The 25,760-nt window shown below is 45.5% G+C and overlaps 2 protein-coding genes across 5 annotated transcripts in view; one reads left to right on the top strand and one right to left on the bottom strand.

Moving 5' to 3' along the window:
• LOC135394941 (kelch-like protein 2) overlaps positions 1-25,760 on the top strand; it is a 203,928-nt gene that overhangs the window by 11,075 nt on the left and 167,093 nt on the right. For all 4 annotated transcript variants that reach the window (XM_064626033.1, XM_064626029.1, XM_064626031.1 and 1 more), the window contains exons 2-3: positions 16,854-16,987; positions 17,563-17,646. In XM_064626033.1, coding sequence (XP_064482103.1) covers positions 17,630-17,646 — 17 coding nt within the window. In that variant the 5' untranslated portion in view covers positions 16,854-16,987; positions 17,563-17,629. The remainder of the gene's footprint in view (positions 1-16,853; positions 16,988-17,562; positions 17,647-25,760) is intronic.
• The window catches only part of LOC135394943 (carbonic anhydrase-related protein 10-like), a 64,188-nt gene that overhangs the window by 9,328 nt on the left and 29,100 nt on the right, over positions 1-25,760 (bottom strand). Inside the window, exons 3-4 of the mRNA XM_064626036.1 lie at positions 10,197-10,298; positions 9,082-9,148 (exon numbers count right to left, since the gene is read on the bottom strand). Coding sequence (XP_064482106.1) covers positions 9,082-9,148; positions 10,197-10,298 — 169 coding nt within the window. The remainder of the gene's footprint in view (positions 1-9,081; positions 9,149-10,196; positions 10,299-25,760) is intronic.

Consider the following 25,760-nt stretch of genomic DNA (forward strand, 5'->3'; position numbering starts at 1 on the left):
TTCCGTTTCCGGCTCCTTATCGCTGTCAGTCAGTCACATATCAGCAACGTGACGTCAGCCACTCAAACATCGAGTGGCGCGTGTTATCGTGATACTTCTAGTGTTGTCCTAAAGCTCGCGATCTCCTTCTGATCTATTACAACTCGGTAACGATTTCGACCGAAGTGCTTTTCTAGAGGATCATATTTCACGAAAAAGCTCGCAAAGCTGGCGTCCCTTCCACGGGCTTATGAGAAACTTTCCTTGGGTGGCTTGGAGTAGTAATCAGATCTGAAATGTCCTGGACTTCAAACGGGATTGTTTTTATCGTCCTTTCGTCCAGCGCCTAAAATGCCAATTTTCAAATAATCGAAGCACTATATACTGCGTCCGTCTCATCTTATCTTATCTACGCGCCATACATCAGGGGACTGTTTTCAATCCCAACAGAAAAGTGTACCAATACACGAGGGGCACAAATCTGCACCATTATTCGTGTACGTGCTACCATCTTTTCGATTTAGACGCATTATCTCAAAACCCTCGTATCTGTCGTCTCGCACGTCCGGAGTACAATCTCCACTTTATTTATTTTTTTTATCCGTCACTTTCTTCCTTTAGGATAAAGGCTCGAATAAATCCTACGCAGAGGCGAGATCGAGAAAGGTTACTGTCGGAGCAAATCCTGTCATTTTTATGGATGTCCAGCTGTAAACACGACGTACGGCTGGAAAAACGCACGGTGCAAAAGCATTATTTCCGACCGTTCGCTCCAAGACAAACAGGGTAGACATATTTCTCTGCCTTTTCTCGTTTTGAAATCCTTCAAACGGACAATGCTGTTTGTGTTCCGTGTATATTCCTTATCCCCCCCCCCCCCCCCCCCGTATCACGTTTTATTTCTTCTATACTTCACTAGATGTATATTTGTTTTTTTTTGCCGTATCGGGTTTTATTTTCGTAACTTTCGTTTGTGTCCAGTATATGCTTTCAAGTGTTTGCAAACAGGGGCGTCTTCTCCCCATAGCTAACTGCACGTCACTTAAGAACGGACGTTCGCTTTCCCCTTTCTCTCCCACTCACATTTTCCTTTCGTCCTTTTTAATCCTTTTTGTTTTAATTCTCCTCTCTCTCTCTCTCTCTCTCTTTTTTTGTACAGTTCGCACTCTTTGTGATTGATTGTGCTGAGAGAGGGGACCACGCCAAAATATAAACCAAGTAAAACGGTAATTTATTTTGGAGGCGAGAGTAAAATTTGTTACGCGCTTGTCACGTGTGATGAAAAGTGCCGGGTTTGAGGGTGTCAAAAGAATTTCGCGAACGCAGAAGAGATTTGTAATCGTTCCGTCCGCCGATGTCTGGCAGTTGGAATACAGATACCTCGGGATGTATGAGTGTTGCGACGGAATTGATCGGCGTTAATCTCCGCTTGATTGATGGTGGCGGGAAAATATTCTGATAGACAGCGGTATTTTGTGCGACTATTAACCGCATTTTTGGAATTATTGCATATAGCTTTCGACTGCGTTTTGCCAGTTTGATTTTGTGCGGCGGTGTCTTTGCTGCGATGCTTATGCAATATTTGAAAGCGGAAGCTTTATGCAGTTTAATTTCACCATTTTACTTTTATAACCACCTAAAAATATTTAAATATTATTATTATTATTACATTATTTAATGTACCGTACTACAGTCATCATATGGGGTGGTTGGTGTTTGTGCTGCGGTTAAATAAATTGAATGTAGCAGGTAGTAATATTGCGGGCGTCATGGCGTCTTATTCCTCAAAATCGGAAGTTAATTTTATATGACATCCCTGTCACAGGAAGAAAAAAAAAAAGTGTATATAATTTGTGCGACACATGTATTCAATGGTTTGCGAAACCGTCTGATCACTGCCGCTCCTTTCACATTGGCGACAGTCCTTGGGGCCCTGGACTGAGATCCTGCAACAGCGTCGTGCCCTGCAAATTTTCCTGGATTTTCTGCAAGACACCGGTCTCCTGTTTCTGTTCTTTAAATCCTGTTGTGCCTCCTCGTCACCGCCTCTTCTTCCTCATCCCCTCATTATCATTTTACATCTCATGCAGACCCGTCGGTATTGGCGTAGTGCACTCTAAGAAAAAAAGGAGTAAAATGGGGAGTAATTGCAGCTTCCACTCCCCTAGTCTGCAATTACTCCCCATTTTAGTCCCCTAACCCAACATTTAGTCCCGACGTTTACTCCCCAGGACTGAAAATTGTCACTAAACTTCGCGAATGGTCTCCTGAATGCAAAAGTCTACGTAAATATGTGCGCTTGGTCAATTTGAACGACATAAGGCTGTATAACTCACACAACGTAGCAATTTCCCAGCCACACAGAGTAAGAAACAGTTAGCGCATCTTTCTTCGCAAATTGTGCCCTAGTATGGGGCAAGATTTTATATGACTCGATATATCACGGTTGACGGTTTGCTTCAAAGTATCTTCATGCATGCGCACCAATTATGTACCTGGGACTCTTACAACAGCGCGTGAAATGCGGTCTTCACTCTGTGACATTCATTTACTCCCGTGCATTTACTCCCGAAAGGGACTATTTTTTGTGGCAATGCAATTACTCCCCAAAAGGAGTAAAAGTACTCCTTTTTTTCTTAGAGTGTGGGCCACTAACCCAGGTGGCGAATTTCCCCATTTTTCATCATCAGTGTATTTGTTGTTGTTGTTGTTTTCGTTCAATGGATTTATGATCTCAGTTGTCTCGCGACGGTAAAGACCCGAATTATTAAATTAATTTAATTTAGTATGATTGTGGGGACATAAGACTTAGTCAGGAATGGAACTCTAATACATCGCGTTTCATGCCACAACGATAGCATTACGAGTCAGCTGTGCATGAGGCGTAAAGTTTTGATTGTGTGCATGCTATACTGAGGCTTCCTAGATGTCGTAAAATGTTAGGTCCAATATCGAATCAGATTAATCCTCTGGTTTCACTGTAAAATGAGGCTGTCCACGCCGACCTGCACTACAACAAGTGCAATCGCGTCCAGAACGACATTAATCTTCGCTAATTGTTCCTCGTTGCACCTTTCCTGGACGTTCCGCAAAATTACAATATCTACGCCATTAACGCCCGTTCTGACATTTCTCGTCTTCTTTGTTTCTTGAACGGCTGAACAAAAGCAATGACTTGTCCGAGAGCCGCTTCTTCCCATTATTGTATTTTTCCTCTTTCGTCCGGTGTGTTCTTCATACCAGTAAGTCTAATTAAAATATTCCTCCTCTTTTTTTTCCCTCTTCTTCCTGCAAATACTAGGCGTGTTTTTCGTATTTAAGCGTTCTTAAGTCCCGCAGGATGCCTCAGGGTAAGACATTTTTTTTTTCGAGCATAAACGTGGCAGACACGAATGTACACGGTCGGTTTTTGCGGTCATTTTCATCTTTTGCTATACTCGCTGCAGTGTGCATGAAGCATAACGCATGTGCTTTATGCACATAAAGCATAAATCATAAGCCCTGAGGGTATCAATCAATCAATCAATAAATAAATAACGTATTCTGATGGTGACGTGTTTGCGTATAGTGTGCTTAGAAAGCGAGCTGTACATGTCTTCTTCCGCTTCCTGTAATTGGTTTTTGGTCCCTTTTTATTCCCCGTTAGCACCGCGGCGCAACTGTGGCTATGAGTGTTCTACAGACGTAGACAGATGGAGAGACAACAGCAGGAAGGATTGAGAGACTGGGGAGGTAGTATGCGTCCTGGGCCGACTTCAGGGGGAACTGTGCCCATGTCGATCTGGATGGTGTGCCGGAATACCCGAGGGAAACTTGAGAAAATAGTGCCGGTGGTAGGATTCCAACCCACCACCTCTTAGCCTTGAGCGCGACTGTAGAGCAGGAACGCTGCGTATAATTCACTCCGATCCCGATCGATTCCCGCCTGCTCGACTATCAACTCAAAGCCTCCTTCACGTCCACTTACTAACCTGACAAATACGGGAATATGGGCTAGCTGATAGTAGGGTCACTAAATAAGGTACGCTTCAGAGTATCGACACTGAGTTCCAAGAGCGAGCATGCGCCATCTTGTTTCCGCGCCACGCTCCCCACGCGCACTTTAGCGCACGGTGCCATCTATCGTGCGTGGGTAAAATGTTCCTTTCGTTTACAAGCAGCAGTTGACGGCCTTGAGCTCACCTTCACATCTTCGGGACACTCTGGTGGGCAATACAAGGATTATCGCGCAACAATCATACACGCTTCTCTATCCCACAGCGAGCATTATGTTTGCCGTCTTTGATCCTCAACTGGGGATGGTACCGGTATGGTGTGGAAACAAGATGGCGCTCCTGCTCTCCCTTGGACCTCAGTGTCGATACTCTGAAGCGAAGCTTATTTAGTGACTCTAGCTGGTAGGAATGCACCTCGTACGAATATGGAGCCACTGAGACATGGTCACGGAAGGTCACGGAGGGTCACGGAGGGTCACGGAGGGTCACCGAAGGTCACGGAAGGTCACGGAAGGTCACGGAAGGACACAAGCTACTGCTACTGCCCTTGTCTCTGGGGCTCCGAATTCGTGCTAGATGCCGTTTTAGAAACAACCCCATGCCCCTGAACAATGAAGTACCGGAGAACTTCCTCGTGCAATGCAAAAATGGTGCCCTAGATGATGTCCTTCATCCAAGAGGCTCTTTCGCCGAAAGATGCTCGAACACACGTGGCTTCTTTCAGTGCGCGGGCCTTGCGCAGACTCCAACTCTGCGTTTACTGGCCCCCTACACTCGTTGCACAAAATACTTTCTACGAACCTGTCCAACCTGCTCGCCACATTCATTTCGTCCCATCCCATCCCATCTCGCCCCCCCCTACAGTGCCCACATCAGTGTAGCCAACAATGCTATCATCATCATCATCACGAGCACCACCCGTAACCCCGCATTAGTTGACCCTTTTTCTGGAAGCTATAGTTTGCGTCCTTCCGCGGTCCATCCGTGTATCGGTGGCTGCTGTTTCTTACGGGGATATAACTGAACCTGCACAATGGATCCAACTTATGCACAAACCATTCGCTCGAATACCAACTTCTAAAACCTGTCGTACGTTGCATCGGACAGCCACCTGTCTCGAGGAGAAAAAAAAAAAAAAGAACGCAGATTGATTTTGAAGCTATCAGTGTTGGCGTGCGTCTTCAATTTTAGTGCAAGTATGCATTCATGAATGCAGAGGAGTCACGGAGACACTTGTGGACGAGAAAGCAGATGGCGACGACGGGAAGATTGCGGAGGTCCCCCATTGGGAAGATACGATGGGTTCCTTCTGGTCGATCGTGTCCCCGGGTAGCCGGGGGATTATGTGCGTGGGTTTGATCAAATGTTTGTTTGAGTGAGTAAACGTTGAGGGGCAGCCTTCTTCTTGATCCGTGGAAGTTGAAGGTAATCTCTGGACTATACAGGGCCTTTTTGCGCTGTGGTTCGTTGCCCGCATCTTGCTCTATTGCTCATCGTTTTGTTCTCGTTAAGTTTTCTTCATCTCAGGTGCGATGCTGTCGTTCCACGTGTTTCACTTGGTATCGGTGGCGCGGCTGTGTCCTCTGCGTGGTTGGTGACGTCATGTTAAATGTACTGGGAGGTGGCAGGGTCGAATCCGTTCACTGGCGGTGCTGTCCATAATCTCTCCGGTAGATATGTGTTTTATGAAGGAACAGGTGCCCTAGAAATCGACGTAGAAGTTTACGACCTCCCGTGTCTCCCAGCTCTTCTATCTATTCACGTCCGTACGTTGTGTATAGGTACAGTTGCTTCGCGGTGCTAACGCGCATTTTTTAAAAATAATTTGGAGTATTTCGGTTTAATTACCGGGGTTATCCTTCGCATTCTTGTATTGCCTACAGTCGTGTTCGACCTATGAACGGCACGCTTAATCACCACCGTGCCCTTTCTTCTATCGTCTGCAATCGCATGCGTCACTCTAGACATGTAGTGCACTGAAACCGAAACTACATTGTGTATGTGGCGGCACCTGGTGGCGGAGTAATTATTCCGATTTACGGACTACATATTGTGCAGTTCTTAGGTTGAACACGAACATGTAGTGAGACAGATCCCATCTAATTTTAGTTTCATTTCGTTAGGCCATCTACCGTGAGGTCGAACCTTTCTTTCTTGATATCAACCAACTCAGGATAAAAAAAGGTGCTAAGGCCAGGATTCGAACCTGGGTCCTCTGATTTCCGGTCAGATGTGCTACCGCTCCACCACGAAAGTAGGACTCTCTCCTGAGCTTGAATGCCTTCCTTCCTTGTCCCAGGAACGGTTAGACAAACCAACGACGGTGCTCAATTTTTCTACAGTCACCTAATGTAATCTCCCTTACGAGTTGTTGTTGTTGTTCACTCGGCGGTAATTTCCTTCTTTCAACGCTCACTTTGCGACATTTCGTCGTCGTCTCGTTGAGAAAAATCGAAGCTGAAACGTCAGTGAGGAACATTTGGAAGATTGGAGCCATTGTCTGACTCCGAAACAAAGCGTGCACTACTCCGAGGACACTTGAACGCCACCGTTTCAGAGCAGACGAGCGAGAATGACAGAAGCGCCCTCTTGCGCTAAAACAATAACGAAGCCGAGCGAAGCGTGTAGAAAAGAAGTACCAGGATAAAGCCCTAGTGTCAATAGATTAGCACGGAAAAGGGAGTCGAAGGCCATATCGTGCTCTCTATCGGTGCAGAACGGCGCCAGTTTTGTCCGCAGTCGAAAGGTTGAACGCTTGTCATTGAAAGAGATTAAGGCGCAGCGCCGCCCTCGTGGGGAATAATGGGACCTTTTTCCAGGTAGGTGTTACCTCGCGTGCGACGCCTCAATATAAAGTGCGAGCTTTATTGGTTTTATTGGTTTTCAGTGGCGTTTGATACAATGTGCAACACACTGCCGATTTCGTTTTGTTGCGTACCTTTGGAATCCTCCCGTGTTATCTCGCTTAAAAAAAAAAGCTTTAGTTTACACGTCAATACTCCGTCATGTCAGTTCTCACACTAACGTTGTTCGAAGGCACGTATCTCAGTTTATGCTGCGGGAGACTTTACGAAAGGGCCTGCAACCTCCTACAGGATGGAGGAATAGACCATAAAAAAAGAAATAAGTTTAACCCAAAAAATCGCTCATCAACTTTCGCTTTATTGGATCATTTACGGGGGCATTCATACCAACCCTAATTCCTTCTCATGAACCTGTCTAATAAACCGTCTCATGAACTTGTTTAAGCTGAGCGTAATCCCACATTCCTGAATAGCAGTGTAATCCGATGACGGCCTGTGTTCTATTTTTACGTGCATAGGATGTGCATCTAGGGCTCTAGGAACTTGTCTGATGGAATACCAGGTGGTCTTGGACACTACGGATGGGGTGTAGGACTTGGAAATCCTGTGAACTTCGAGAACAACAACACCAGAATGGTTTCTTTTGAAACCGCAGCTGCAAGATGCGGAAAGCACACTATTTCGTTACGTAAGCTCTCGATAGTGATAGCTAATTGACCTAATTACACTTCGCTTTTCACTAACCATAGAAACGTGACAAGAATGTAGCAACAACTGTGATGTTGCTAACCTACAAACTATCGCTGCCCCCGCCCCCCACCGCACACAAATACGTTAGACGTTGATGACGTGTCGCTACTCAAACTACAGATATGTAAAATCTTGTAGTGAGGACTGCAAGATGGGACAAGACGATGCTTGCCATATCGCGGTACAAATATCAATATAAATACAAAATACTTTTCAGTGTGAGTATTTAAATACAAAATGTAGATGCAGCATTTAAATACCATAACTGCTACCATAAATACTGTGAATTTGGAATTACAGAAATAATGATGATCATAACAACAAGTCAGCAGGGAAAAATAGCATTTGTTTGTTAGATTATCGTGGCGATTTTAATATAATAAATTTCTCGAAGACTGCATCTTCTAGTTATCTTCCGTTCGGCCGTATAGCATCAGATTCGCAAAGGAGGGCACGTCTCCACAGGTGCCGACGACGAAAGGCTCGTATTAAATTTGACGAAGATGCTTTGAACAACAAGGTAGTTGGGTAGTCGTAACTGTTGCCCTCAACAACTGCGATAAACTTGCCATCCGAAAAGGTTTGTTGCATGTGCGCGCTTGCGAAAACACGGCATAACTGCGCGGCGCTTTAAAACTCTGCTTTGCCCTCGTTACCGAAAGGTGAAATGCACAGTGACTGTAAGATATGAGTCAGATTCTCGCGTATTTAGGAGTATTTATATAGTATTTACAATAATAAATACCCCAAAATTGGTGTTTAAATATAATTATAAATACATTTCTCAATTGTGTATTTAAATGCAAAATATAAGTACACGTATTTATATTTTAAACACTATATTAATTATAATGTATTTTGAATTCTGCCCGTCCCTGATGGGGACACCTCCATATATAGCTCAATTCTTGTATCGCTACCTCGAGGATTCTCCATTCTGTTGAAGACTGGAACTTGTATCGCCAACTGGAACTTACACACCATACATACCTTTAAGGAAACACTGTCTGCACCGGTGAAACATCGTATGCACGTTAACGCCCGTTTAATAACGTATAATTTAAACGGTGCGATAGTGAATCATACCGAATACACGCCCCTTTCTTTGCTGGCGGCGAACAAGTGCGCATGCGCGCTCTTTATGTTCCATTTGATACGCGGAACTACACGACGGACGGCAATTAGCCCAGGCGCCGTCCTTTGCCTTTACCGGCCTCCAGTTACTGCTAATTATTCCGGTAGCCTTTAACCGTTTTCGTAATGATGTGAAGCCTACTTGCGGAATGGTGACGCAAGGTGGTGACGCAATGGTGACCAAAACAATGCCGACTAAAGGCACGTTATAATCTCATGTCTTTGTTTATATCTCAATATACCAATTATATTATTTTAGTATAACCGTCCGATTTTTAGCTAGTCACAATTTTACCTGGCGCATTATAGCTTGAGTTGCTTTTGCGCCAATAAAATTCCGCGCCAATCATAATCATCATAATTCATCATCAAGGCACCTTCCGTGTGTTTGAGATATAGCCATGGAACATATATCCTACCTCTATACGTTATCCTGTGTAGTTGACCAGTCAGGACACGCAGCTCCGAGTGTGAAAGATCTCCCAACTGAAAAAAAAAAGAAAAAGAAAAGAATATGGTGAAGAAGAAATGGAATGTACGTGGGACCCTGTCAAAGCCATCAAAACTGAAGCTCTGCGCTCGTCACTCGACTTGAGTCTTTCCAACACCACCTAGATACAGAAAGCCTGCGCGCGCTCGTCAACGTGACGTAACAACTAAGAGTCAGCCAATCGGGACCGTGTTTTCAACGGCGGCAGCCAATCGCGAACGTGCTTTCAGCGGTCATGGCCATCAAGACGAGCCACCGTCGTCTGCGAGTTCTGATTGAACGTCCTCGCGTACCAAATGGGAAAACTTGGAAATAAATCGCAAAAAAAAAAAAGGTCTCAGTGTTCCTGAAAACAGGTTTTCTGGAAAGCGCCTTAAACTTTTTGTCTAAATATTTAGGTCGCGGCAGGTTCGCGGTGAGCTGCAGTCATTTGCGGGTTCTCGAATTCGCAGAACGCGGTGACTCGCAATAGCGGACGATTTCCGACCCTTAATGTCCGCGTATCGAAGGAGGGAAAGGAGGCAATGAGCGGGCGTTGGTCTTTCCCTCCCTCCTTTCCTCCCTCTCACTCTCTTAGCTACCGTAGCCGCATCGGAAGCCAGCTACTCGTGGTCGCAAGCTTTCTGAGTTCGAAATCGTCTGCGGCTATTCGCCGAGGTACTATTTCACGTGACCAAGAAAGGGTGAGGGGGGAGGATATATTTATTAGACGAAAATGGGGAAAAAAAACGGGGGAAAGGTCAGCTAAACGAGACTTCGGCTTGCTATTCCAGAAATAAATAAATAAATAAAGAAAGAAAGAAAGAAAATCAAGAAATAAATACATAAATAAAAAGAAAAGAAAGAAAGAAATAGGAAGGAATAAGAAACAAATAAATAAAGGGTGAGGGCATCGAGCAGGGGTCGGCTTCGGATGCATCTATAGTTGGTCCAGCATATGGAAATATTGGTTAGTGATACGCCGCGGCTCAAGGCGATGTCCTGGGTCCTTAATATTCCCGTACCCTTAAGAGCCTTACGCTACGCAGAAACCCTTCGATTTACCTGCAGGAGGATGGAGATGCCGACGAGCCCTTCGCTTCTTCTAAGCTCGATAGCTTCGGACATGTTTGCGTACAGGTCGGAGTTGTAGCCGAATATTTGTACCTGCGAGAAGAATTATGTTCATTAAGACGAGATTCGGAGAAGTGTTGAAAACCGATTCGTCGGTAGACAGCGAAGTTGAGCGTAAGATACATTTTAATAATAGTCGAACTGCTTCGAATACCTATAGGTACCTTATACCCCTGTCACACGGGCATTTTCGATCCTGCTCGACCGAACCTCCTTGAACCCAATGCAGATCGGATGGTGCTACACGGCCGCTTCCAAGCAGGATCGAACTTTGATCCTGCTTGACTCAAGACAGTTCCCATAACAGGATTGAGAATTTCAAGACGGCTCGACGGCCGCCATTTGCATCCCCGACCCCGGTGAACTGTCATAACTTAAGACGGACATGCGCGCGAAGCTACAAATGATGCTTACATCGGTATACGGTAAAACCACTAATATCGCTGTTATATAGGAAACGCGAAATTAATGAGTTCCGTTTATTCATTTGCACAGGTCAACCATTCAATGCGCATTGAAAGTGGCCGTGTAGCAGCGTCAAAACTCGAGCGTGCTCGGGAAGTTCGATGCAGATCGGATTCGAGAAGGATCGAAATGCCCGTGTGACAGGGGTATTAGAGATTCCTGGTTAAAAATAAATTATACGCATATCCTTTCAACAATCGTAGCGCAGTTGGTAACCAACGATGGCGTTCGAACACGCAACCTTGACGATCTGAAACCGGAGCTGAAGATTTTGAAGACATTGCCTCCATTATATTGCTATAGGTATCTAAAGGGAATCGAAATTCCAGATCCCTTCCGTCAACAAATCTCATTTTATTACGCGACCCACGGCGAATTTAAGCCTGACAAGTACCGACAAAAGAAAAAAGAAAAAAAGTAGAACGAAGAAAAACCTGTGTCAGAGAAAGTCTTGGGTGTCCATCTTTTTTAACCCTCCCGCTAATCCTCTTACCGATGACTTCGACCCGCGTTCTCGGCGTTGCTGTCCCGTGCATAACAAATCATGTAATCCGCCGCCATCGTTCCTAAGCTGACATTCTTAATTCTGCTTTCGTCCGTGTCTTCGCCGAAGTGCGCCTTTGACGAAAATGCGAATTCCGGAGTATGTTTGGGACGCAACTATACGTATTTTTTCTTCATTGGCCAAAGAAGCGGTGAATTCGAAAGAGCATGTTTTTTTTTTTTTAAGTGAGCTGTGTTGTTTGGCTGAGGAGGCACAAATTTAATACAGATTAGTTTGTGGCCTATTTTACGCGAGTTTATACGAGTTCGGTTCGATAAGTAACCTGAAATAATTTATTGACGAACAATGAATATGAGTATTCTGGAACACAATATATCATTTTTCACCGTAATTTCCCTGCTTTTCAATGCATGCGCGTCATGGTTTGGGAAGCGCAGTATTTCAGTGCCGTATTGCGTTGCGTGCCGTTGCGTTGCGTTGCGTTGAGTTGAAAGGGAGAAGAGGAAAATACAGGACGGTGATGATTGTGTAACGCGAATTTCAGCGGTAGCTGTTGCGTGTGGTGTGATGTTGACACTTCCATATATGACACTGATATATATGCACAACTACTTTAGACTGACGAGTATACTGCCTTGTGATCTGTAAACTGAGTGGTGATGTGTAAAGCGGGGATTAGCGGGGCAAAAATATTACTAAAATTGGGACGAAAGCTGGACAGGAAACGCCGAAAAATCGGGACATTTTCCGGAACAACGTAATCCATGTCTGAGTATGTCACTTTTATTAGCTTTAGATTATTTTAACTTGTTTTGCATCAGCGAAACCGACCGTCAACAGACAGAAGGAGACACAGAAGAAGAAGAGAGAAGATTGATTGATTGATTATTTAAAAGAAGAAGCAAGGGTTTTTGTTATAGTTTTGTGATACAACCACAGCGATTTCCCCGATACCTTCCCGTAAACAGATACCGCTGTAAAAAATGGAGAAGCAGGGAAGTCTTTTGAGGCAAGCGTAAGCTTGCCTCATCCTACAGTTGGCAATACAAGTCTTTTGGGCGGGTGCAGCCATTGATGCGCCGCCGCTTCCACATCTTCGTCGGATGCGCGACTTCCGAGATCCTCGTTGAAGCGACCAAAGATGTGGTACTCCAATGGCGCGAGATCAGGCAAATATGGGGGATGTGGAAGGCAATGAAACAGAAGATCGCAAGTGGTCAAAGTAGTCATGCGCGACACATATGTGGGAGGGCATTGTCATGTTGGAGAATGGACCCCCTGCTGAGCAATTCCGCCGCGCCTTGTTCTTGTATAGTGGGCTTCATATGCGTCACTACCTATATACATGTTTTGCTGTTCACTGCATGTCCTCGGGCATATATAATGCTCAACAATAGTTCCCTTGTGATCCCGAAAACGCGCAAAGGGGGACTTTCTCCGCACTCGCAAGACGTCGAAACTTCTTCGGTTTCGATGAGGAGCTGCGACGCCATTCTGCGCTTGCTCTTTTAAACGTCTCAGTTCGAAGAAACGCACATAGCTTTTGTTTTCCATTGGGCATGCAATTCCCTCTCTTTCCTTCTCATAGCGTCTGAGAAGCGCCGTACACACGTCCGCTCCTGCACTCTTAAAAATGAACTTCACCACATAGCACGCTCCTAGCCAACCATCACCCCGAATGACAACGTTCTCGCTCTAGATTTGTTGAAAACGGGAGGAGGAGCCTATTTTGTGCCCATTATGCACGGCACAAAATAGGCTCCTCCTCCCGTTTTCAACAAATCAGGGGCGAGAACGTTGTCATTCGGGATGGTGGTTGGCTAGGAGCGTGCTATGTGGTGAAGTTCATTTTTAAGAGTGTGGGATCTCACCTTGCGGGCACGTTTGCTTGCTGCAGCTTCTCCGGTATATGATGAAATCGGCTGTCCCAACACTCACACCAGATGACTCGGGCAGCTCTTTGACAGGATGCGTCTTTCTTGACGAATCAGATGAGCCGCTGCACGAACAGTTGCGACCGTTACAGTAGCGTGCTGATGGCCGGCTCGATGCAAGTCGAGCACGTTTGTCTATAGCCTCTTGCAAACTTACACGCCCGTTCGTAGACTCGTTGTATAGTGACATGCGGGCGCTAGAATGTTCCGCATTCATCAGCGATGGTGGATGTCGATGGGTTTCACCACTTTCTTCGTAAGAAAACGAATGACCGACCCTTTCTCCTCTATTATATATATTAATATTATATAAAGTATTATATTATGTATATATATGTATATTATGTATATATATATGTATATATATAGGAATATTAAATATACAAAATAGAATTCGGGTTTTTTAAGTTACCGTTTGATTTACACAAATGGCATCTTTCACACAGGGTGGGGAGGGGGGGATATGTTTACTGCAAAGTAAAAAAAAGAGAAGGGAAAGGTTAGCCACGATGTGGGCTTGCTATTCCCTAAAGCTTTCAAGCAAACAGAAGAAGATACAAACAGCTGGGATACAGAAAATTATGAAGAAATACAGAAGAAACAGCTCCTTCACTAATCGTTGCGCATATAGGACGTATCAGGGGAGTGTGCACGTGAAGATGCGTTTTAGTGTAAAGGAATCGACGTGGTGAATGCTCGTTGATTATGACCTACATGTTGAACTCAATTATCATCTCTGTTCGTCTCTGGACATCATCCTTTTGCGTTTTCATCATCTCATCATCAGATTGAACTTTCTGTATTAAGTGTACTGGGGTAGCCAGTTTGACTTCGTCGAAACTTACATCCCCATTTTTTTCTTTATTCACATCACATCACATCACATCGTTGATTATGCAACGCGGCAACTGGGGATGGCTCTATACGCTGCATATTAAATCTTTCCTTGTTCCCCTTCCTACTTTGCGTGCTGCTGTTGTCATCGATACGTGTGGTTCGGTGGAACGCTACCCTATACGACATCGCTGTATATACATTACATGCAGTGTTTTTCCCTATGGTTTCTAAGAAGCCACATTGCATGCTGCTTTTTCTACACGTACGCTTAGTGCGTCGAGAGTTAATGTGTGGTTGGATTAGCGGGACAAAAATATTCCTAAAATTGTGATGAAAGCAGGACAGGAAACGCGGAAAAATCGGGCCTTTTTTTTTCTTTTTTCTTTTCAATCACACACGGAGGTGTGGTTGCTTGTGGTACCCTCTCGCGTTATTCTGTTGAAGAGCGGAAGAACTGAAGCGGAGCATATGTACGTACAAAAGGGTAAGGGAGAGGGCTATTACGTAGTATGATTTAGAAGTCCTACTCGTTTTGGTGAAGTTCGTTGCAGCGAATCCTGAACGCCATTTCACCACAAAAGAACTTCACTCAAAACACGAAGGAGCTCCCTGTATCTTTCTTCGTTTAAGATTCCCACAATTTCCTTGGTCATTTGTTTCTGCAGTTTTCACTAAGTTCCTACCGTCAAATTTTCCTTTTTTTGTTCTTGTTTTGTTTTTGTATAAGTTTTAGAAATGTTCTCTGAGCTTCCCCAGAGGTTCCTCAATGTTCGAGAAGTTTCCTCTAAACTACTTCTTCATTTTTTTCTTTTTTTGCGTTCGCTAAATATTTCGTTTGTCTGATTTAGAGTCACTAAATAAGCTACGCTTCAGAGTAGCGACACTGTGCCGCCATGTTGTTTCGGATGACCTCCAGCGCCATCCATTTAGCGCTCTTCGAAGTGTCGTCTTCTTCCACTGCTGAACTTCACCTTCATCTATTTCTACTGCCAAAATAGAGGTGGGGCTGGAGGTCATCCGAAACAACATGGCGGCTCAGTGTCGCTACTCTGAAGCGTAGCTTATTTAGTGACTATAGTCGGATTCTCTAGGGCCGCGAGTTAGTCCTTGAACCGAGATCGGACTTCCCTAAACTTAGTGTTAATGGTTAGCCCTGTTTCACCAACGCTGGCTAGCGAGATTTCCTTCAAACAGGGTCACATAGAGTCGTTGCACGGTTGACGATTAACACCAAGCTTAGTAAAGTCTAATCTCGGTTCGAGTGCAGTTAACTGGGGTTTGTTGAAACCGGGTCCTATAGTTCATCAAGTCCCGCTCCGGCTACAAAACGAAACCAACTGATCCCGAACAATTTATTCGCCCGGAATATTCGGCCACACGAAAATGTCCACGCCCAGCTTGTTGCTTGTACAGCTCGCATCAGAGTTAACTTGAACGTCATTCCGGCCTGCGCACCCTGGTGGTGCTTAGTAGAAATAACGGCGTAGGGCGTTGGTTTCTGCTAGGCGCCGCCAGGGTGGCGCTCTTCACACTTCGGAGGCTGGGGTGGCGTTGAAGTTAAGTTTGACGCGAACAGTACTATTCTCAAAAGTTACACAGGGAGCCTTTTGCAAAAGCTAATCGCGACACACCATGTGCTTCCAGTGTCATATCCTGTGTATACCCCACACAGATCGGGAACTAATTTACGCGTGCCGTTTTCTTCGTGGGGCCTAATTCTTTTGTGTCCCTCCCTCTTCGTCGTTCCTTCTCTCTTTCTCTTCGTCTGGCAACCACAATTTTCCGCTTTAAATTCTTCCAACCGAAAGCGGGCAACCAAACGATGCTACGGAGCCCAATTTCGAGTACCCTTCTCTTTCTTTTTTTCCCCTTTCCCTGTTGTATAGATTAGTTCACTTTTTCATGAAATGAACGACATTCCATTTCAAAGTTCCTCTCGGTCATTTGGCATTTCTTCTACCTTCTCTTCCTTCCTTTTTTTTTTTTTTATGATACCGGCTTTTTTGTTTGTTACTCGAACATTTTAGAACGTTGTTTTCGCTCAGCCCCCTGTTCTTAAGCTCGTTCCTCCGCGGCGGAAACAACCGATACAACAGAGAAAATCAGCTGCGCTGCATTCTTCGTTAAATCCGAAGGCAGAGGGAAGAAAGAGTGAAAAAAAAATAAAAAAATACAACAGGTAAAAGAGAAGCAAGGCCTGCAATATACGGCATCGTTGCAAACATAGTTGGAGTGGAATTCCGACGGTAGGAGAGGCAGCGAGAGAGAGTTTATCGTTCGTTTGAGAAACTGTCGTGTTCTCTTCCTTGTGTTTTTCGCAATGCGAAAAGACAATTATCTTTGCGCTTTTTATATGATATTCTGATTGAGATTATCGTCGGAATGTTCGAGAACGGTAGTATGAAGGAATTTGTGCGATGCGAGCTCATCGTTTTTTTTTCTTTGCTCTCCTTCTTGCAAAGTTGCTTTATGAGAATTTTGAGTGTTCTAGGGAATACTTCGGGTGCCTACCACAGTTTTTTGAAGTTGCAATTGTGATCTTTCTGAATGTCACAACGAACCTTGCGCTTGCTTGCAAAAAAAACAGAAACGGTGAACTGTATATGTACATGAGCGATGTCATGGCGGTAGGTCTGTGGATCAATTTTGCCTAACTGAGGGATCTTCAACGTTATCCGAACGAGTTATTGTTTTTTTTTTAGTTTTTTTTTTTAGTTTTCTTCGCTCTACTACACTTAACTTTCAAAATGTATGGGTTCGAATCCGACTGTTTGAACTTCAGTTTGTTGTTCTACTGCCAATCTACAAACTGTATTTGTAACTAACATCCTTTTCTTTTTTTTCTAGGAACGAGATCGACGAAACAAAGTTCACTTTATGACGCACCTCTATAGCGTCCGCTGAATGAGGCCGAAGACAATACGCTTACTTCGTCCCGACTAAAACCTGTAACTGAGGGACCTCCACAAGATCGAAAAAACGTAAGCCGCCATAAGAGGACAACATCCGGGACACTCGCAAAACGGAGCTCCGCGTCGTAATATCGCTGCTCTGGAATTCCTGCATGCGGCTGGCAGAGTACGCCGGAACCACCGGAGAAAGACGAACAAAAATAAGCGCCCTCGCGCGGAATTCTGTCGCAGTATAGAGACAGTCCTCGGGCTTCGTGAATCCAAAGCAGATTTACTGCAGATGAAAACTGCAGGAAAAGTATGTCGTCAAACGCACGCACGTCCGTCCATGCTTTTTCTTCTACGACTTGCACGAGCCATTAATAACCTTTGTGGCGTGGCATCATGCCAACTCCGTCGAGATATAGGCAGGGGAGCAAGAAACATAAAACGAGCTATAACGCCGAAACATCAGGTGCTGGGTGTGTGGATCATAAGTGGTAGCTAACGCAGCACGTGGATTCTTCTGGCTGTCTGATGTAGTGAGGACGGCTGCCGAGTTGTTCTTGGAATTCTTCTATACTGTGTGTTACGCGTTATGAGGGAAGGAAATGAGTTCGTAGAGCGCTAACATAGCGTACTTATTTTTGTGTTGTCTTTCGAAGGTTCCGGACGTGGTGGAGAAGATTGGACTTCTTCCGGCAGCATCGGCTAGCTGAGTGAAGGGTGAAGATGTCGCCTGCATATAGGTACGTTCTTGCGAAATGCTATGGGGTGCTGTTGGCTTCGTTCGGTCAGGCTGGTTAGAAGGGTTATGACACTTTGATATACAGGGCGTCTCTGTATTCCTCACAGGCTTTTTATAAAGAAAAGTTAAGCTATGCGCGAGCAGCGTAGATACCGTTTTTGCAGGTGTGTTACACGGCCAGGCCGCGACCTTGGTTTGGTGTTGTTTGCATAGTAAAGTGTTGCGGTAGATATATCAACGTACGTGCTCATTGCAGGGTAAAAAAAAACAAAACAAAAAGAAACCATGTGACACATGTGAACTTGTGACATTGAGCTCTGCGTTGGAGTCAGTCTATTAGGACCGTGTGATTCATTGTGCGTTACGTTAATCAGTGATTTGCTATTTTTTTCCGCTTTGAGACGGGGGGGGGGGGGGGTTCTGTATATGGCAGTAGCCGAATTTGTCGTGTGACGAATTCAATCCCTCCCAACTATTTTTTTCGCCAATACATCAACATCCGTATGGCCGTAACTCTATGCACTTGTTGGCCGTATAACTCTACTGCAAAAACAACAACTTTATTTGGTGATGATGGTTGGGGAGTTTCATCGCAAGGGGGCGATACTCTACCCTAATACGATACTCTATATGGTGGGAAGAGCATCGAGGGCAAAGCGTTGGTGGGCTGGATTTTGCCAGGGACCAAGCAATTTGGACAGCTGATTTAGAGACTCTGGTACTGTGGTTCGGGAATGTTGGTAGTGCGTGCAATGAAGAAGGATGTGCTCTAGATCTTCCAGATCAGTTGCTTGGTGTATTCAGTTGCTTGGAATATTATTATTCCTAACAAGGAATAATAATAATAAAAAAAAAGATCTTCCAGATCACCGCAGTGACGGCATCTGGGAGAGTCCACTTGTCTCAAGCGGTAACGCCACTGAGCTGTAACTACTTAAACAACATGTGTGCTCCACTCATAGCGTTTTTTTGTTGTGAAAAATTTGTAACGTTCCATTGCGGTGCTACTACTGGCTTCTACTAGGGGGCGATGCCCCCCCCCCCCCCCCGCCAAAGCATTAGGTTAAAAACATTAGCCCTCCCCACCCCAGTTATACGCGCTTCGACAAAGAAACCGTCCCTTCCAAAGTGACGGTCTACGTCTGCACTTGCGCGCACCAAAGTATTAAAAAAAATAAACGAAAATGAAAATGATTATTTGAAGTGTCGAGTGATATGGACACTTGAACACACTTCCGCTGTCCACCTGTGACGTCAGAGGAACAAGGGCCCGCGCCTTTCCTATTGGTTCTCGTACGCACGTGACATCTCCCGCAGCCGCCTCCCTGGCGGAGATGCCTGCCATGATGTCAAGGCCGGGTAACTTTCGAGTTTTGCGTTGCCGTTGCTTTTTTTTCCTTTCTGTTCGTCAATTATCCTCTTTGCTGCAGAACTTGGAATGTAGGTTCGCATCGGGTCGGGAACTCTCCCAATGGATGCTAAAGCTGTATCGGAAGTTTTCTAATCTTCAGGAACAGTTTGCTGAAGACGGCTCACTACTCTGCTAAACACGGGGATTTCCTATTTAAGCAGTTTTAACCCCTCACCCCACCCCCACAGATCATCATACCATTACGGTGATTTTCTGTTCACTGCGAAAGCCGCACGGTACAGAATCAAATGTGAACCCAGCTACCGTGACATCGCGCAACAGCTTGTTTTCCTTTCTTCGAACGTCGAGCTCTTGTCTTCCGCGACAGCGAGATTTTTTTTTTTTTACTTGGACGAAGTGAGGACTCTTTTTGTGTCGCCTCTTCGTGTCATCACTTTCGACCCCCCCGAATGGTGACAAGTCGATGGAGATTAGAAACAACTTGAGGAGGCCTTAGTAACAGCGCCACTATTGATTATCGGCCATCGACGATCCATACCAGTAGGCGCCGCATGCGGTCGCGGCACTCCGCTCACGCGCCGGATTCACAAGGGGGAAAAACCCCCTTGTGGTCCCCTTGTTGCAGCTACCTTCTCCCGTGAAATTGTATTTGATATAGCGTCTTCTTCGACCGATATGCTCGAAGAATGTATATAGTGTCTGTTGAAGCACTCGCCAATGTACTTCGCTGTGGAAGTTACGTGTTTAAAGTTGTGAGCAATGTACAGACGTTTAGAAGTGGTGAGAGGACAGCAGAGAGGAGGGAGTGGGAGAGAGAAGGGCTAGTGTGCGTCCTGGGCAGACTGCCTGGAAAGTCGTCTGGAAAGCCTGTTGGGGAAACTCCGCTAAACGCATGCGCGGTGCTCACGCCAAAGAAAAAAAAAAAGAAAGAAGAAAAGAAAGAAACCATCTGGGGGGGGGGGATATGTTTATTAGACGAAAAGGAAAAAAAAACGGGGAAAGGTCAGCCAAACGGGACGTCGGCTTGCTATTCCAGAAATAAGAAATAATAATAAATAAATAAAAAGAAAAGAGAATAATTAAAGAAAGAAAGAAAGAAAGAAATAGAAAGGAATAAGAAATAAAGAAAGAAAGAAAATTAAGAAATAAGAAATAAAGAAAAAGAAAAAGAAGTAGGAAAAAACGAAAAACTACCAGATGATGAAAGAAGGATGAGGTAGATTAAAGACAAAGATGACAAAAAAGATGACTAACAAACGGTGAAGGAATGATGAGGTGAATCACAGAAGATGACTTTAAAAAGAAAGCATGAGGTTAATGCGTTGAGGGTGAGAGTGGGGCACAGAAGAAGAATGAGATTTCACGACTGAGTTCACAGGCTGTTCATCAGACCTGAGTCTCTCAAGAAAGTCAGAACTGCTTTGGTCACAGACAAAACCATCTGGGCTTACCCACTAGTCCAGTTAAACGGATAGCTCGTTCCCCCAAGCATCAATTTGTAGATATCTTCTTCCCGCGGGTAGTGCATTTCCTGTTTTACGGAATCTGTGCTTCACTTTTCGCCGACTTGAGCGGTAAAAAAATATTATAGGCATTATAAATCATTAGAACCCACGCACGATGTGACGCTCCTGCGCGAAGAGACGCATGCACAACGTCTGTGTGACGACATCGTGACGACACGAGGGCGTTCCCTTTGCGCCGGGCATCGTCCGCTCCTGAGCTACAGAATTCTTTGCGCCCCGCCGTAGAGGATACGTGAGAGGGAGGTGTGGGAGAGAACGCTCTCACGTGACCATCCTGACGAGAACGTCACGGGAGCTGAAGAGCTCCTCCCACCATGTGTGTGCCACCCACCAGTCCGCGGTCTGCTCTCCCGACAAAATACGCTAACTCTAGATATATACGTCGATTTCGAGAAAGCATAAGATCAAGAGACTGGAGCTACGTATGGGAGTGAACTTCCCTTGTGGCTACGGCATGTTTGGGGGATGTACAGCTTGAAGCTGAGTTAAAGGGATAGTCGCATCCGGAAGCGTGTTCCGGAACTATTATGGTCATGTTCCCTGTCGTTCATAATGTACGCCGGCAAATTTTCTCCGCACAAATCCACTTGGTTGACTCAGAAACGATTTTTAAATGTTCGCGCTTCCGGCGCGCACGGCAATCCCCGCAAGGCGCCGACACTGGATGACGTCACCCGGATAAACCAACCATCAGGAGGCGCTCCTTCCCGCCGCAGATTCTGTGTGTGTCTGAGCGTGCGGCTGCCCCTTTTTCTTGTTGTCTTGTCGCGTCTGCTTTGAAGTACTTTGAACCATAGCGTGTGGCCTAGGATTTCACGCCGTTGACGTGCGATGTCACAGCCAGGAAACCGGTGCTACGTGCTCGGGTGCAGAAAGACTTATAACGCGAATCCCGAGCTTACATTTCACCGACCTCGCAATGGCGAAACAAAACGAAAGTGGGAGGCAGCGATCGCCAGCCACTACTGTGGTGTGGCCCAAGGATTGAATGCTTCACGGGTCTGTTCCTGTCATTTCGCCGACGACGCCTATTTTGATGAAGAAGATATTGCAAGTTCGGCTTGGGCTACGGCAGAAACAGAAGCGGCTGAAGATTGACGCCGTGCCTACCACCCCTACCACATTCGATCAGGAACAAGGGCAGGAACCAGTAACGGAGGTAAGTGACAGTTTTGCGTGGTCACAGCTATACGCTGCGATGAAAAATATCAGTTGTCACAGTAAACATAATCGCGAACACCTGGCCTCGCCGCCGATTGTAACGTCACAGTCACACCGGCTACTAATGTACACAAATTACGACGCAATAGTACGCGTACTCTAGAGAAAAAAGATTGGTGTGTTGTTGCTGTGCTAATTGTTGCCAGTATTATGCAGGAGTAACGTAACACTCCCACATGACAGCATTATTCTAATCTTATTGCAGCTAGTGGATGTTTCTACAGTTCATAGTGTAAGCCTGATGGTAGCATTCAGGGATGTGAAAGCATCGCAATCTGTGTTTGGCTACGTCCGAGACACTTGCATCAGTATTCTACTGCAGCCTTGTTGCTAATTTGTGGCTCTATTTCAGGCGGCTGCAAGCACGTCAATGGAATCAAGTGGATTTGGTATGTTTTGTCAAGCCACGAAAATATTGCAATTCTTTTTGCACGTCCCACAAAATAATGGATATGTACGAGCCCTGAAAATTGTAGAGTTCTGTGAAAGGAATCTTGTGTGATGCGGCTGCCAGCGTTTATAACGTAATGTCGACAGGAAAATAACTGTGCCAGTGAAATAGGGACCGCAAAGGGAAAGATTTATTTGCATAGTCATTTTTATATTTGTTATTGTACCTGCTAGGCCCTCAACATATTCTTTTGAGTGTTAACACTCAAGGCCATATTTCAGATGTGGAGGTCATGGCTGCAGCAAGTACTGGGGACCCACTTCACGGCGCATCTCACAAGGGGGTTGTCATCCCCTGATTCCAGGAAGAGGAAAACAATGGACACAGACTTGCATAGCGTATTAGTACACCAGATATGGATCTGCCAACATGAACCCTCCTAACATCCCTGTGGCAGCGTACCTGTAACCGCCCAGACTTCACACCACATTAATGTAGAACCACAGCACAACATAATAAAATAGCTTAGGTTTATTTGCCTCCCATACATAATGGGAGGCAAATAAACCTATGCTATTTCGTTATTCCCAATCCATCATACTCCACTGTACAATAAATCGATACAATTATAGGGTCATTCTTTATTCCCGTCACTACACCGCATTAGTGCAGTACAGTCTGGATTTGATGCCAGAGCTAATATTGCCACGTGTAGTAGTTTTTGCTGTACAGACGGGTAGACAGTCTGTTGACTGCAACTGGAGATACAGAGTGACAAGACAAAACATCCCCCACACTGCAATTACGAAAAGACGAAAATTGCTGCAAGACAAAAATTTTGCTGACATAGGCACATTTTGTGTAAATGAGCCCTTGGTCCCATCGTTGGTCCTTGCCTCCCATCAGAGGTTTTGAAGGATACTACAGGTGTGTGGTGTACGGATAGGTTTATCCGTACACCAGACACGAATAGCATCCTCCTAAACCTCTGATGGGAGGCAAGGGGGATGACCAAGGGCTCATTTACACAAAGTGTGCCTATGTCAGCAAAATTTTTGTCTTGCCACTACATGTCTCCAGTTCCAGCCATCAGTATGCACCAGCTTGTCTCTCTTGTCAAGACACCCTTGCTTCGATGGTCCTAACGCTGATAGCCTTGATAGGACGTAGATGGGAACTCCCTCCTGATGGCTCGGACAACGCATCCAGGAACCTGCCGTCTGTTCCTTGGACGAAGGTATCCCCAGACCCATCTCGTGAATGACGAGTATGCCGTGAACCTCAGGCAGCTGGAAAAGACAAATCCACATGACATTTCTTTTTGTTTAGCATTATATCTTGTGGGCATTTGCATACCTGCCAAATCTCCCACAGTGTTGGGAAGACAATGGCCAGAACAGAAGAACAGACACTATCCCAACCTTGGAGTTCAAAGCCTGTGCATTCCTTTCTTAGTTCCAGGGTCTCCCGCATTTTGAATGTGGAAGGTTGGCAGGTGTGCAACATAGTACAACAGAAAAATGGTCCGCCTCTTTCAGGATGAACCCGATTCCAACTGCTAACTCCCTCCCGAACCAGCTTCCCTCCAATTCCGGCAAAATCCAATTTCTCCCAAAATATATTACTCTTACATTCTTCAGTAACATGCTCCCCCCCCCCCTTTATTGGCACCTCAAATGCTTCTGTTTTCAGACTTGTAAGACTATCCTTCAGAATTCTCACTGGATATCTGTCAGAGTTTTGTGTTGCCAATCAGGACATGGCTAACTGGCATAATTGAGAGCATATCGAGACTAGCTGAGGCGACTGTGTTGCTTCACTTTTCCTAATGGAATTGTTGGACCAGGATTCTGGGTCGTTCCACGGCTGTCGGCCACGCTTATGATTTATGGGGGACAAACTTGTGTAGGCCACACAGACACCTGCCGACAACAATTTCAACATTCTAGACTGTTTCGCACATCCGACGGCAACCATGCAAAGAGATACGTCACCTGAAAATGTCATCCCGCGGGTTAGCCGCAGTCACATCTCGTGCATGGTCGGCGGGTTCCAGAGGCATTGGGTCCGTAGAGTATAGGTCATCATCCAGCATTAACTCGTCGCCGCTACCGCTTACATGTTCGTCAGAATCTCCCCCAGACAGAGAAACATCACTCTCGTTTTCAGACTCCATGTTTGCTACCTTCGCCTTCGCTTCGCGATCGCCAAACAGGCGCGCGCTGATTGGCTTTATCCGGGTGACGTTTGCTCCCACTTTTAGAGAGCGAGGGCGCAAGGATTCCGGTTTCCTTTTCATCGGATTGCGCGAAAAGTACGCCGCGGATCGAAATGGTATTTTCGGGCCCATTTCAGTGCTCGGCAAGGAATTAGAATTCGCATTAGTTTCGAAATTGACCTCGGAGAATGCGACTGTCCCTTTAACTTGAACGCGCCTCCAACCTGCGGTGCGGGAAGAGAGCTCAGGAGAAATAAAGGGAAAGAGTGTTTCGACTGTACCACTTGTGCTGCGGGGGTGTCCGCCTTGCCACGAGCTGTTGACTCGGCATTACCCTCCGCCGTGTTTGTTTGGGTTTACGGCGGCTATGCAAAGGTGTATGCTGGCGTGCTGCCTTCGCGCGTATCATTGAGATAACGGCGCCGCATCCGTGCGATATCGGCCAGCATACACCTTTATCTAATCGCTGCAAACCCAAACAAACGTCACGATGATAACCACACCTGAGCGTACTGCCGAGTCAACAGCTCGTGGCAAGGCGGACACCCGCCGCAGCACAAGTGGTACAGTCGAAACACTCTTTCACCTTTATTTCTCCTGAGCTCTCTTCCCGCTCCGCAGGTCGGAGGCGCGTTCAAGTTAACTTTGCTTCAAGCTGTACAATTTCTTTCAGCAGGGTTCCGTAGTTTCGTAGGCAAACAGAGAAAACGGCTGCAGATGTTTTACAGTGCTTACGCAAAACAATTACGATTAAAAAAAAAATAATACAGTGAACCCTGGTTATTATGACCCCCGTTAATCTGACATTCACGCTTTATGACCGAATTCCTGGGGAACGGTTTTTTCCCCATGTAAATCCTTCCCGTTAATATGACATTCCGCTTATCGGACTATGACCGAGGTTTTTGGGCACAGCTGGGGTCAAAGACACTTATTATCCTCCCGTTATTATGACCGTGTCACGCACCCCTTTGAGTGGCTGCTTAAGTTTCTCAGGAACAAAGTGACACAGTTAAAGTGGGGCGCAAAGGATTAGGGTGACTCAAGGCGTTGTTGACCTCGAGATTACTCATACCTCTTCTCGGATTGCTAAAGCAGTGAAGCACTGAAGGTTGCCTTATTGTTTTTTGAGCAACACAATGACATTAGTAATGTTTGCGTGATCGATAATACTGTTGTACAGTTAGAAAAGCTGGTCACTGCAAGCTACTCCAAGCAGTCATTGCTGAGAGACTTTTTTATTAAATAAATTGTTGTACAGCATCATGCGTACGTTTTGTTCTGTCGTGCATACCCTCTGGTCCCCACTGGACCGCTTTCTCGTTATTATGACAATTCGCTTTATGACCAAAATCTGCGGGAACGGAGGCGGTCATATTAACGAGGG

The sequence above is a fragment of the Ornithodoros turicata genome, chromosome 5, assembly GCF_037126465.1.
Source record: "Ornithodoros turicata isolate Travis chromosome 5, ASM3712646v1, whole genome shotgun sequence".
NCBI lineage: Eukaryota > Metazoa > Arthropoda > Arachnida > Ixodida > Argasidae > Ornithodoros > Ornithodoros turicata.